This window comes from Lynx canadensis, chromosome B2 (assembly GCF_007474595.2).
Source record: "Lynx canadensis isolate LIC74 chromosome B2, mLynCan4.pri.v2, whole genome shotgun sequence".
NCBI lineage: Eukaryota > Metazoa > Chordata > Mammalia > Carnivora > Felidae > Lynx > Lynx canadensis.
The window spans coordinates 8,247,543-8,261,707 of record NC_044307.1 but is presented as its reverse complement, the minus strand read 5'-3'; the positions used below and the strand labels follow the sequence as shown (position 1 = coordinate 8,261,707).

The 14,165-nt window shown below is 40.7% G+C and overlaps 1 protein-coding gene across 5 annotated transcripts in view; it reads left to right on the top strand.

The window, feature by feature from the left end:
* The window catches only part of CDKAL1 (CDK5 regulatory subunit associated protein 1 like 1), a 714,482-nt gene that overhangs the window by 540,307 nt on the left and 160,010 nt on the right, over positions 1-14,165 (top strand). For all 5 annotated transcript variants that reach the window (XM_030314751.1, XM_030314750.1, XM_030314749.1 and 2 more), the window contains one exon: positions 45-107. In XM_030314751.1, the coding sequence (XP_030170611.1) occupies positions 45-107 (63 nt within the window). The remainder of the gene's footprint in view (positions 1-44; positions 108-14,165) is intronic.

Sequence of the window (14,165 nt, the reverse complement as noted above, 5' to 3'; positions counted from 1 at the left end):
TTTTTGCCACCTGTCCACTCAGATGTTTGTGTTTTCTTCCACAGAAAAAGCAAAGAACAAAAGATCTCTCTCGGGTATTCCATTCTTACAATCCGTATGATCACAAGGTAAGAGAAGCATGTTATTCGTGTATTGGATAGATGTCTTTCTGAACATAGAGCAGAAGTCTCACTAGTACATAGCGATTCTGAAGTACATTTTCCGGTTATGTTTACATTTCCATTTTAATTTGTCAACTCTTTATCTCTTCTAAAGAAATCAGAAAATCTTTATTTCCAAACTAATGTCATTCTATTTTATTCACATTAAAATGCAGTTGCATATTGTCACTGAAATCTCAAAGTCGATGGAAAGACAGATCTGGGGGTATTATTTATTTGGTTGGGGTTTTTTTTTTCCCCTTCCAAACACTAAAGTGATGCACTTGACTTTTGAATTGGTAAAGATCGTTGAAATAGGAACTGCTGACTGTTGGTTTTCCATTGCTCCTGGTAGAAAGTTATTTCTTTCTAAATAAAACCCCCAACAATGAGCAGTATATCGCATAATATCTGAAAAACCCCCTGCCAAAAGTTTTGCCTTCTAGAAGACCAAACAGCGTCACGACTCCTCCGTGTTTGTGCCCCAGCTTTATAGACTCATGGCCAGTCTTGCTTCATTTATATCCCATGTTCTGCGCTCCCCATATTTGAAGAATTCCCGAATATCTTTTTACTTATAAGCATTTCACCATATAATGGTAAAAGATAAGGGCTCTTTAAAACACACACACACACACACACACATTTAACTGTTTGTGAAGAAAATGCTCCACACCACATCATCACAGGGAAATATATTACAAGATTTCCGAGACTTGTGCACAACTTCTATTTCATGTAAGGTTCCAGTAAATCTGTTAATTCGAGGTGATTTCAGAAGCGAACAAAAAATTTGCACAGTTGAAATGCTAATATAAACTTAAATCCTTATCTATGAATTTACAAGGAGACATGTGGTGGGGATTTTTTAACTAGCCAAAATAAGCAGTGTGAAAACTATTTTCCTCAGTTGAGAATACGGGAGACGTCTGGATTCAGGAGGAAAAAATTGTGCCAGTTGTTCATGGAAGTTGAAAGATTTTCAGTAGCTTCTGGTGTTTCTATAGTGACCAGTTGACTTTAAGCACCAACAGTTTGTGAACGAGGTGTTTCTGCTTCATGTGACCATGGCCATATACGGTACTAAAAATTATATCATTTCAAATTACATTTTTTAAGTTAAACCAGTCGCTTGGCAGAATGTGGCAATTTGTTTGAAAGACATGGAGAGAGCTGGGAGTGCCTGACAAAGGGGAGAGAAGGTGCAGGCTGATAAGTAATACACCAGCAAAGGGAACGAGATTCCTGATGGGAAAGTTGCATTTTTTTTTTCTTTAAGATGAAGCCATTTAACATAAATGCAGCAGTGGGTAAAGTTAACATTTAAGAACAATAAAAGGCTGTGACAAATCCAAGGTTTTGCCTGACTTGTCTGAATTTTGCCCACTTCTAACATTTTTTAATTCACAGTGAAGGGAAATTCCATTATTCTTTTATTAGAGCTCTTAATGGAACTTCGCCATTTGCAGCCTCTACCGGCTTCCTCTTCATATCCTTTGTGGCATTGTATCAAAGTCACCTCAGATTATTTTGGCTTCCCTTGTGAAGACTTCATTCCTCTACAAATTAGTCACTGGGCAATGAGGAATTGAATATATAAATGCTAGATGGAGTGTTCCTTTTGATCTTTGCTTTCAGATCGGTAATAAATTATTGTAAGGAGCTAGACTGCTTGATGAGTGATTTTTGAAGTTCCAAAGGTTTGGCCTGTTGGCATCCTGCTGTATTCTGCATGTGTAGTGACGGAAAAGGGGGAAGTTTCCAGGCGGCTCCTGCCCCTTACTTGCCGCCTCCCTTTTCTCTGGGCTCCATCCAGGGCAAGTCTACCCCGGTCACTTTTAACCTGGTCTCCTGTTGATGGGTGTTTACAAAGACTAGCATCACAGGGACTGAGTAACAGACACTGCTTTCTCAGTCTTAGAATGTACCTTTTTTCCCCCACAAATAAAATACAAGGGGGTTGCCTTTCCAGTTACTTTGTCATTTTAATTACCCAGTTATATTCAAACAAATTAGCTTTCTAAGCAGATAGGTTTTAGCTAGAACATTTTGTAAGATGTGGTTAAAGTTGGCTTAAACACCTCCTGTTTGGTGAGATTTCTGTAGTGATCTTTGGGTTAAATACATACATGCATTGTAAATGAAAGCTCGTATAAAATAAAATATAGGCTGTTTGCGATTTACTTTAAAAAAAAAAAGGCAAGGCAGGGGGTGGGTAGGGAGGGTACAATAAGATTGGCCACGTGTTGATGGTTATTGAAACTGAATGATGAGTTTATGGGGGTTCATCATGCTATTCTGTATATATTTTCTTTCTACATGTTTGAAATTTTCCTGGGAGTGAATTTTGTGGTATTCCTTTCCTCTCTAGCTAGATTCCTTTTATTGTTAATTTTTCCCTTGATGTACATTTATGCCAAAGTAGGAACACTCGGCGTTTCATTGGGTTCATCATGCTGAGTAAACTCAGCAGTGCAGCTCATGTTCTAAAGTTGGCATGACTTCCTGGGGCTACATCCCAAATTATAGCGGGTCACCAAAATGATAGCCTTGCCCGCTAGAAACTGTTAAAACAGTTGTAATTACAAAGGGTAGTTAGTACAACTGTTCTGTTCTCAGTGAGTCAGTTACATTTGCTCTTCTCTCCTCCCCGCCCCCCGCCCTCTTCGACCCAACCCAGATTGCTCCTGCCTGACCCCAGACACCGGAAAGTCACCGGGTTAAACAAATGTGTTGTTTGAGTGAGGCCAGGTGCATTTCTTAATCATACTCTGAAGCCATTGTTCAGGTTGTAAATGGTCAGTTGGTTTTCTCTTAAATGCTGTTGCAGAAACTAACAAAACTTAGAGCAAAATGTACACTCAGAATGAGTCTTAAGGAAAATACCTCATTTAATTTTATACTCTTAAGACAAATTTTTCTGGAGACTGGAAGAATTTCATTTTGGACTATTATCTCTGGTTCCATATCCATTTTTAGAAATTGTTTTTAGTTCTTCTAATGCAGACATATAAAAAGGCTTAACCAAAGCTAAATCCCATTCATCTGTCCTAATAAAAGGGGACATTGGTAAAGACAGTCCAAAGTGGCAGGTAATCTGATTGCATTTTGTGCATCGGATGCTGTCCACTGTTATTTTAATAAACACGTAATAAACATAGCTTGTAATTTCTGAAAACACCTCATACTACCTACCAGGAAAGGTTACAAGTCCGGAGGCCTTCCAGGTCACTGAAGTTGAATTTTTTCTTTGGATAAGTTATGGGTAAGTAGAGTAGGCTATAATCAGAACACTTTTCATTAAAACTGCGTAGTACCATGTGCTTTCTGTCTTTGGCCTGAAAAAAGTATTGCCATGCATATAAAAGATCTCTCTCTCTCTCTCTCTCTGTATTTCCTTCCTTTTTTCTTGTTAGATTTTATCAGATTTATGTGTTCAGGGGGAATGTCTAAGTTTATTACCTAAACACAGATGTTTATAAAGTGCTAATGTAAAAAGCTATCAAAAAATACGAAAATGCGTGGAAAGAAAAAGTACAAAATTCTGTTTAAGTCTGTAGTGGTTTTTAACATCTGCATAGTTGAGTAAGTTTCTAAACATAGTTAATCTGCATAAATTAATATGCATTCCACCATTAAAAGTGAGTCTTTAACAGATTACCACTATTACAGTTTGTGTATTTTACGAAGTGGGCATCTCATGTGCTTTTAGTGACTATAATTATTTTAATAATTATCTACACTTATAAACATGAATGAATAGGCACACATGAGAAGAAACATTATTATAAAGCCATGTTGGTGGAATAAGCTTTTGTTTTTTCTTTCTTTCTTTTTTAGTGACTAGTGTTATTTCTACAGACACAGATGTATATCAGTTAAACTATAAACAAATTCATATGTGCCCCCAAAACGGCTTTGTATGAATACGCTTGATGAGTTAGCGTATGAGTAGATAGAAAACAAACATTAGTGCTTGCTTCAGCCAGAGGCCTTTTGTGCAGGCTCCTCTGCTCTGTAAAACCCAGCTCAGAATCTGCAAAGTCTGCCAGTCAGGACTGTCAAAATCCATGTTTAGTTCTCTCTCCTCACCTCATTACTTCTTCAAGTCCCCCTGCCCCCCATCCACACACAGTCCACTTTTAAAAAGACTGTTTCCAGCAAATATAGATGTCTGGTTTCCCAAATCACCGTCAGCCCTAGCAGCAGTTACAAAGGGGGTGGTTATTGCTTCAAGAAGTCAGAGCTCCACTAAAACGTGGCGGCATAGTAAAAATGAAGGCCAGGACAAGGCCATAAAGACGCTAGGTCATTAACAAAGGAACTCTAAGAAGTGCAGCTGCCCAAGACCACTTAATTTGGACCCAGACACCCAAAGATCCCTGCACATTTTAGTTGTCCCAGAGTAAAACGATCAGGCCTAAAGTACATCAAGAAGCAGATGTTTTAAGATGTTTTAAAATAGTAGAGATGTGTGTAGTCTATTTTTAGAAACAGTGACATTTTAAGGGTAAATATTATTTATCTTGAAAACTCTTAGGAAAGCTGGTTTCTAAAGGTTGGGCAAATGAAGTATTACTATAGAAAGAGGCTTAACAACAGAGAAATAGGAAAAGAGGGGTTAAACGTGTGTTGGTAGTTGGGTTAAAGGACCAAACAAATGTGTTGTGAGCAGGAAAAATGAGGGTAGAATCCATATTCCACCCCCCCATCACTTATTTATATAATTAGATCCTGTAAAAATACTAAAGGGTAAGGTATTTTTATCTTAACGATTACGCGAGGCGTGACTTCAATGGAATAATTGTAAGTAATATATCAGTACAATGCCTCTTTGAGGACAATATCAAATATACAAAAAAGTACTGTCACCTATTTTCACAACCCCCACTTCCTGAGACTGCCTTAGGAACTGCTATTAATGCAAAGACATCTGGGAACTCATGTCGACTCCTGTACCGTGAAATAGTGTTTAATAAAAAGTGTGAAATGTTGTCCGTGGCTTCATGTGGACAGAAGCATACAGCAGACATTTATCTTCAAAGTCTTGGGTGGGGGGGTGGGGGGAAGTCTTGGGTTAAACCGCGATCCTTTCCTTCTTCCCTAAGAGACTGTTAGTCTCTGTGACGTCAAGTTTTTGTAAATGCACATAACCTACCTGAAGCAAAAGGGACAGTTTCACTTTAGAAATGCTGTGTTGATTTACATTTCTCCATTCATCAGATTTGTCTAGTGATTGAAGGTCACAAAAGTCACTTTCCCCAGCTCTTTATGTCTGAAGAATGGTGGCCATTTGACTCGGTCCCGAGGCAGCTACAGTATTGGCACGGCTTCATCATCCCCTGTGCTTTCAGTACCATAACGTAGCAACAGAGTGCTTTGAGTGGTTCTTCTAGAGAGGGAGATGTGAATTTGGATCATTGCCTGCTGGCCCTGTTGAGCTTTGAGCTATCTGCTGTCTGGAAATAGCATATTCAGTTTTTAATGGATACGGCACTCTATGATAGCCAGATTTTCATGGCACATGCGGATAAAGAAACAAGTTATTGATTTGGCATGTTTATGCCATGCTTAAAACAGTTCTCCGCAGCAGATTGTCCAAAGCCATTTGTGCACTTAACTCTCTTCCCCATCTTTGGCAAAGACTAAAAAATGTTTTAAAAGTAATTTTAGGGATGTTGCTAAATATCAGGAACAATGGGATACACGTCTAATTGATCGCGTTGCCTTATTGTGGTTACACGTGCCGCACTTAAAACCGTGCTCATGTTCTGGCCTTGAAGCCCAGGGAAGCGAGCACGTCGGTAAATAGGAAAACCATTTTCCTCGGCTCCAGAAACTCCAGTCCGAAGCCAAATGACGAACTCAGCCTCAAAATAATGGACGTAACTAAAGAGCTCTCTTGGTACAAAATCTGTGCTTCCGTTTGTTAAAATGTCTCTCCTCTCAAGGTGATCGTGTAATTGTTACCAGAGACGCACGCAGAGTTCAGCTGGTTCTTTTACTTCAACAGTCAACATCCCTGGCTACCCCGTTGCTTCCTGATCTGTGCCAACCTGACCCAGAAGCATTTTCCTGGTTTTTAACCCTCCTCAGCGTGTGATTCAAGCCGAGTAACTCATCATGTTTCCTCGAGCCTACCTTTACCACTGTACCTTTGTGTTTCTCTCTTTTCCTCTTAAAGTGACATTAGATCTAAAAGTTAAACAGTTTTTTTTAACATGTTAGTTTACGTTGTTACTCGGCAGGGATGGGTAGTATGGAAGCGTATGTAAATGGCCGAGATTTTAATGTTGCTAAAATGATACAGCCATCACCCGATGGATGTCCGAATTCTGATTTGCCAGTCACCCTGAAGTTTGACAAAGAGAATGGAATCTCAGTGGACCTATTTGGTTGGTGGTGTTGTTATGACTATGATTATGATTACTACTCAACTATTTAGAGCACACCCTGTAACTGGCACTCTCCTCATAGCTTTACACACACATAACTCACTTACTCCCATACCTTCTGATTATCCTGTTTTACAGTTGGCGAAACTGAGACATGGAGAGATTAAGTGATTGCTCAAGGTCACGTAGCTAGTAAGTTACAGAATAGTCTAGCTCCAGGGCCCAGGCCCATCACCCCTGCACCACAAGTAGCTGAAAAGCCACAGTGTAAGATGCTCTGATAAAAGGTAGATTGACGGCTCAAGCTCAAGGTCAAACTGGGCCTTCTTAACTGCCTCTCTCCTCTGTTCCCAGTCTAAATTTAAAGGTCAACTCTGGGACTGCCTGGGTGGCTCAATCAGTTAAGTGTCCAACTCTCAATTTCGGCTCAGGTCATGATTTCGCCGTTCATGAGATCGAGCCCTACATTGGGCTTTGCGCTGACAGTGCAGAGCATGCTTGGGATTCTCTCTCTCCCTCTCTCTCTGCCCCTCCCCTGCTTGCACTCTCTCTTTCTCAAAATAAATAGGTAAACTCTGTGTAGAAATAGATGTGTAAGAAGGAATAAGAGAGACAGAAGACAGAAGTAGGGGGAGACCAGTGACCTCCTTGTAAAGCAGCCAAGCCTGTCCTAAAAACCACCACCTTCACCTTCACTCTCTCCCCACTCCCCCAACCTCCCACACACCTGATTCAGGTACCATCAGCCTGGGGCAAAGTCATCTTGAATAAAGCTGGACATCAGAGACTTAGCGGATCAGGCGATGCCTGCACTCCGTTTCTCATAGAGCCCTGTCCAACTTGCTTTCTTGCCTGACTCCTCCCTATGGGCGTGGGGGCTGGGCAGATAGGCCTCACAGGGGTTCTGGCCAAAGGCTTTGGAACTCTTCAGGACCAGTACGGCAGGTGTCCATGCCAGAGAAACAGGGCAAGTCAGATTCTAAATCACTTGAGAAAGGTGGAGGAGAAAATCAACTGAAACCCTGACTCATAGAAATAGGAAGACGGCAGCAAGGCAGCTTAGAAGCAGGTAGAACACTGTCCTGTTCCATTTATCAAGACATCAGCTGGCATTTGTGACTTCCTTCCACGGGCAGGTGGAGTCATGGGCAGAAAATGGAAACCCCTCCACCTCTCCACCCAAACACGCTCAGAAATGTTAGTAACTGGCGAAGAGCAAAGTTCATAATGAAATCCTTTGCCAACATTCAGTATAAAAGTATTAATAAAAAATAATCAAAAGAAGATCTACATAGTGGATCTGTGTGGATGGTGGTTACTGTGTTTTCAACTTATTTGTCAAACGTAAAAATACCTCCTAAAAACCTAAAAGTTTGTACTGCCATTGGTTGTATCCTGCCTCCACGATATTTACTACCATCAGGAAGAGAGGAGGACAAGGCAGGGCCAGGAATCATGTTGTCCCAAGGGCTGGGGTACGGTACTACCCTTGCCTCCCACAGCTCCACTGGTCACCCTCTCTTGTCCTCTGTCATCAGTGTTTGTACCCTGCCCCGACCATGTTCTGTGTCTCGTCGCTGCTGTGCACTGTCACCTACCAACCTTTCCCACCCCCACCAGGACGGCACGCTATTCACTTGATACATTGGGGCTACCAGAAGTAGCAAATGAAAATACAGGACCCCCAGTTAAATTTGAGTTTCAGATAAACCGGGAGTACTTTTTTCTAATACAGATGTGTCTCAGGCAATATGTGGGATGTATTTTTATTAAAAATGTATTCATTTACCTGAAATTTATATGCAGCTAGATATCCTATTTTTATCTGGCAACCCAGGTTGCAGGTATATGACACATTTCGCTTTGGCAAATTGAGATAGAAAGGTGGAAAGAAAAGAAAACCCAAAATGGAATGGAATTTAAAAGAATTATTTTAAAACCTCCGCTGCGTGTGTGTGACGGGCGTGGGGAAATGTTTACTCCTGTTCCTCATCCCATCCTTGTTGTGTCACATGCCTGGTCTACTCTCAGAGGCTGACACCTATGTGAGATAGACTTTTGCCAACATTTACCATTTTAATTAAGAAGATACAACTCACCAGGGGCACCTGGGTGGTGCATTTGGTTAACTACCTGACATCTGATCTTGGCTCAAGTCACGATCTCACGGTTTGTGAATTCGAGCCCCACGTCAGGCTCTGGGCTGATGGTGCAGAGCCTGCTTGGGATTTTGTTTCTCCTTCTCTCCGCTCCTCCCCCACTTGTGCTCTCTAGCTCTCTCTCAAAATAAATAAAAAATTTTAAAAAACCCAGAAGATAAAACATGCCAGAGGAGAGGTGGGCGGGGGGGGGGGCGGGGGGAGGATGGGGGAAATAGATGATGGGGATTAAGAAGGGCACTTGTTGTGACAAGCACCGGGTGATGTATGGAAGTGTTGATCAGTCTCTTGTACTCCTGAAAATAATATCACACTGTACGTTAGCTCACTGGAATTTAAATAAAAAAAGAAGATAAAACAACTTACTCATTTGACCTTAGTTCTCTAAAATCTTGTAACAACGTTTTAACCTGGGAAATCTGGAAAATAGTGTGGAAGACACAAACAGAAGTTAAATTAAAAAGTGCCCATACCTTTTGCCCCCCACCCTGAAAAGCACACTTTGTTTCTCAGCAATACATTTAAAAAAAATTATTTAATGTTTTATTTGTTTTTGAGAGAGGGACAGAACATGAGCAGGGTGGGGCAGGGTGGGGGGGGCGGGGAGCAGAGAGAGAAGGAGACAGAGAATCGGAAGCAGGCTCCAGGCTCCGAGCTGTCAGCACAGAGCCTGACATGGGGCTCAAACCCATTAACCGTGAGATCGTGACCTGAGCCGAAGTCAGATGCTTAGCTGATTGAGCCACCCAGGCACCCCTCTCAGCAATACATTTCATCATAAAATCTAATTAATGACTTCTTTGTAGCTGAAGTTATTTTTATTGAAATGTACCGAGAAACATTAATGCTAGTGATGTTCACAGCAACCAGTGTAGGCATTCACTAGAGAAATGAGGAAGCTGTTACTGCCTTTTTTTTTTTTTTTTTTTTCTTTAGCTCTACTGCTCAAGTTTTAAGACTGTCGGGAGTCCTGTGATTGGTGGGCTGTGGGTTGATACCGTTTTTGGAATGAGCTCCCCAGGCCTGGCCTGTGTCTTCCTCAGCACATTATTTCAGTGGCTGAAAGGCCCCAGTGTGTGTGCCTCTCCTATGATTACCAACCTGCAATACAGATTCTGACTTGCACAATTTCCAGAATTTTGTTGCCAAAGAATAGTGAAATGCAAGTGTTTCCACAGGCCAATAATTCATCCTCTCAGGGGTTTTTGTGCAAGATTAAGGAGACAGGATTACAGTTAGGATTTGCAGTGCTTTTTCAGTGTATACATTAACACTCTTATCTTGAAGTTGGAAGACTAGAATGTTAGCATCTGGGAAAAAAAATAAGATAACCAGCTTCTCCTAATGATTGTTAATATTTTCCACTATTCAACACTACCTCTGGGTGCCTTTCAGAATTCCGGAGGTATTTTAAATGCACATGTGTCAAATAAAAATAAAGGAATTTAAAAAACCCAAATTCTTTTTAATTTACCTCCATTGATATGTGGAACATACATGGGTAAGGAGAATATTCCACGTTTAATTACTGTAAGGTATAATAATCTAGCTACTGTGCATAGAACAGATCTCTCCAATTCACTTTAGGATGTTTTTCTTTTAAAGAGGGATGCTTTTTTAATTTTTAATGTTTATTTTTTTGAAGAGAGACAGTGTGTGTGTGTGTGTGTGTGTGTGTGTGCATGCACACACACACACACACACACACGCAGAGGAGGGCCAGAGAGAGAGGGAGAGAGAGAGAATCCCAGGCAGGCTCTGTGCCATCAACACAGGGCTGTACGCGGGGCTCAAACCCATGACTTGTGAGATCATGGCCTGAGTCAAAATCAAGAGTCTGGACACTTAACCCACTGAGCCACCCAGGCACCTGTAAAGGGGGATGATTTTAAAGCGGCTTGTTTGACTTTACTCTTGACTTTTCATTTCTTATCAACACTTTCTTCTTCAGATTTAGTTTAAAAGTTTCAGTTGGTATATTTAAGGTTTTAAAGTGCCTTTCCCCTCAGCACTATGCCTGCCTGAGGCATTCTGATGTTCTCCTGGTTTGTGCAGTGTCTCTTGTGCAAGCTGATTATCTTCCTCTGTCCAATTCTTTGTGCTTCTGTTTTCTTACCAGTCCACTTTTTCACTTCTCCACACAATGTGTTAGATATTCTTGCCTTTTGCACTCCATTATGTTTCTGCTTGGGGTATAATTCTTGGGATCTTCAACATGGTGCGTTTTGGTACTTTCCTGCCATTGACGATAGTAATGTGACAACTCAGCACGGGGGTCTGGCATCTCTTCATGTCTCCCTAAACCATAGGGCTGGGCAAGCCTTTATGGCTCTTGTAATCCTGCCACGCCCCATCCCACCTCTACCTCTATAGGTAAGGAAGAGGCTCCTTTGTCCTGTAGGATTCATCCTTCCAAACCCAGTTTAATTTCACCTTCTTTGCATCTTTTCTGATGCACACAGGAAATCGTCCTCATGCTTGCACTCTGATGCACGTATGCTTTGATTATTTGATTTGCCGTGCTCTTAGAATCCAGTTCCATTCAGTAAATGGGAGTTTTTCCCTAGGGGACAGGCACAGTAATGGGGGTAAGATGCTTCTTATCCAACAGGGCAGTAGAGAGACATGGTCACAAATACTGCACTTAATTACTTTGCCCTGTTACGTATTTACCATTGACACAAACCTTCCACTCTACTATGCTGTGACTATCATAGGACAGGGATCATGTCTTGTTGGGTTTTTTTCGCCTCTCCAGGAAAAGGCCCTGAATTATGGGCTAGAACTTAATGTTTTGCATACATGAAGTATGTGTATTTTACTTTTCTTTTGATCTGCATACCATAACTATGCAAAGCACTTACTTATCGACCCACAGAAAATGCAGGGTTAAAACCCAGTCTCTAAACTCCCAGTTTGACGCTTTGTCCATGTCACTACATAATTGGAACGTTCCGAGTAGTAATGGCCACAGCTGTGGGAGAATGTACTAAGTTTCTTCTTGGTTTTTAATTATAAAATTGATAATAAAATGCTCAATACTGTATTCAAAGAAAGCCTTCCTCCTAACCCTTACAGACCCCTGTTCCCCTCTCCAGAAGCAACCACTGTTTCTGGTTTTATATGTATATTTCTAGAGTTACTTTTGCACATATAAGCACATGCTTACCTGTGTGTTTTTGTGTAGATACATGTTTTTTTAAATTCAAATGTTAACGTACTACAAATTCTTATGTTTCTTTTTGCACTTGATAACCTATCTTGGAGATAATTTCAATCAGTACATAAAAAGCTGCCTTGTTCCTTTTTCAAAAAAAATAAATGTATCTATTCTATACCAGATGTTGACCACATTTAACTAGACTCTTACTGATGGATCTTTGGGTGGCTTCTGATCTTTTGATCTTACAGGCAGTGCTGCAGTGTATAATCTCACAAACATGTCACTTCATGTATGTATAAATATTAACTGGCTGATAAATTGCTAGAAATAGAATGGCTGTATCATACCTAGGTGTGTACATTTTAAATCATGGTAGGAATTGCAAGATACCCACTAAACAAGATGTTCCAGACTACATTTCCATCAACAACGTAAAACAGTGTTTCCTCACACCCTCCCCTGTATACTATGTCAGCTAACATTTAAAATCTGTTCCTCTTAGGGAAAAAGTGGTATCTTACTATAGTTTTCATTTGTATTTCTCTTTTGAGTGTAGCCACTTAGTTGTCAGAAATAGTCACAAAAAAAAGAATAATTTGGTTTTTGATTTTGCATATTTCTACACTCAAAACTTTATTTATTTTTAATTAATTTATTTTTGGGAGAGTGCAAAAGGGGGAGAGGCAGACAGTGGGGGACAGAGGATCTGAAGCAGGCTCTGTGCTGACAAGCTGTCAGCACAGAGCCCAATGTGGGGCTCGAACTCACAAGCCACGAGCTCATGACCTGAGCCGAAATCGGTCACTCAACCGACTGAGCCACCCAGGTGCCCCTACATTCAAAACTTTTAAATTCTAACTCCTATACCTACCAGCAGTAGGACCTTGCCAAGATACTTAAGTTTTTTTTACCTCTTTCGTGTGTGAAATGAGCATAAAACTGTAAAACTATTAATTTTAAGACTTGCCATTAATTTATAGAACACTCAGAAAAGAAAGAGGCGTCACCCATTATAATGTTGAGACACCATTGATTAGAAGACACTTCTCAAACTGAGAGATGCTAAAATGTAAAGAAATGTGCAGTTTGAAATTAGTGAAATTTGCCCGTACCTGCTTTATAGGACTGTCGTAAGGGTGAAATGGAAGGCTTCTAGAAGAGTACCCAGTACACAGTAAGTGCCTAATAAGTGGGCATTCTCAATAACTGGTCCTCTTGTCATTATTGTTGTTGATGCAAACTTAAAGTCACTAGAATGTAAGAAGGATTTTATCCGTTTTATCTAAATCTTTTTCTTCAATACCTAAAACAATGCTTGGTACAGGGGAGGCACTCTGTAAATATTTGTTGATTGAAGAAATTAACCTGTTTCCTCCTCCAAAACTCCTGCAGAAGTATACGTAGAAATCTTAATTTTTCCTGAGTAGCAGGTGCCGTGGCTGTTGATCTCAGGGTTCTGTGGTCTTTTACTTCCTTCTACCTACCCCCATACTCGCTCACACCTCCAGACCTTATCACAGACATGTGATTTCATCAAAAAACAAAACAAAACCCTGAGCCGCATGGAGCTTGGTGTAAAGCACCAACCTTTATTTATAAAACCAAAAACCTTGAATAGAAAGGAATCTAAATTGAGGATATTGTTGGTATTGTTTTTTTTTTTTTTCTAAACACCAGTCAAAGTGTACTTCATGTAATCTGTATAGGTTCCTAATAAAAATCTGAGATTTGTGTAAGTCCTACATTTTAGAGTTTGCATTTAGAAATACAATATACTGGGGCACCTGGGTGGTTCAGCTGGTTAAACATCCCGCTCTAGATTTCTGCTTAGGTCATGGTCTCTTGGTTCCTGAGATCAAGCCCCACGGTACCGGCCCTGTCCTGACAACATAGAACTTGCTTGGGATTCTCTCTTTCTCCCTCTCTCTGCCCCTCCCACACTCACGTGCGCATGCGTGCACTCTCTTTCTCTTTCTCAAAAAATAAAGAAACTTAAAAAGAATACAATATAATGTTTTTACAACCGATTTACAGTATATCCACTACAGAAAGAGTAAAGAAGTTAGACCTGTTATTTTGAAAGTACCGTATTTTTTTTTGTTTGTTTGTTTAATGAGACAGAGAGAGAGAGAGAGAGAGAGAGAGAGAGAGGTACAGGCAGAGAAAGAGGGAAAGACAGAATCCCAAGCAGGCCCTGCGCTGCCAGTGCAGAGCCCAATGTGGGGCTCAAACTCACAAACCCTGAGATCATGACCTGAGCCAAAATCAAGAGTCAGATGCTTAACTTACTGAGCCACCCAGGAGCCCC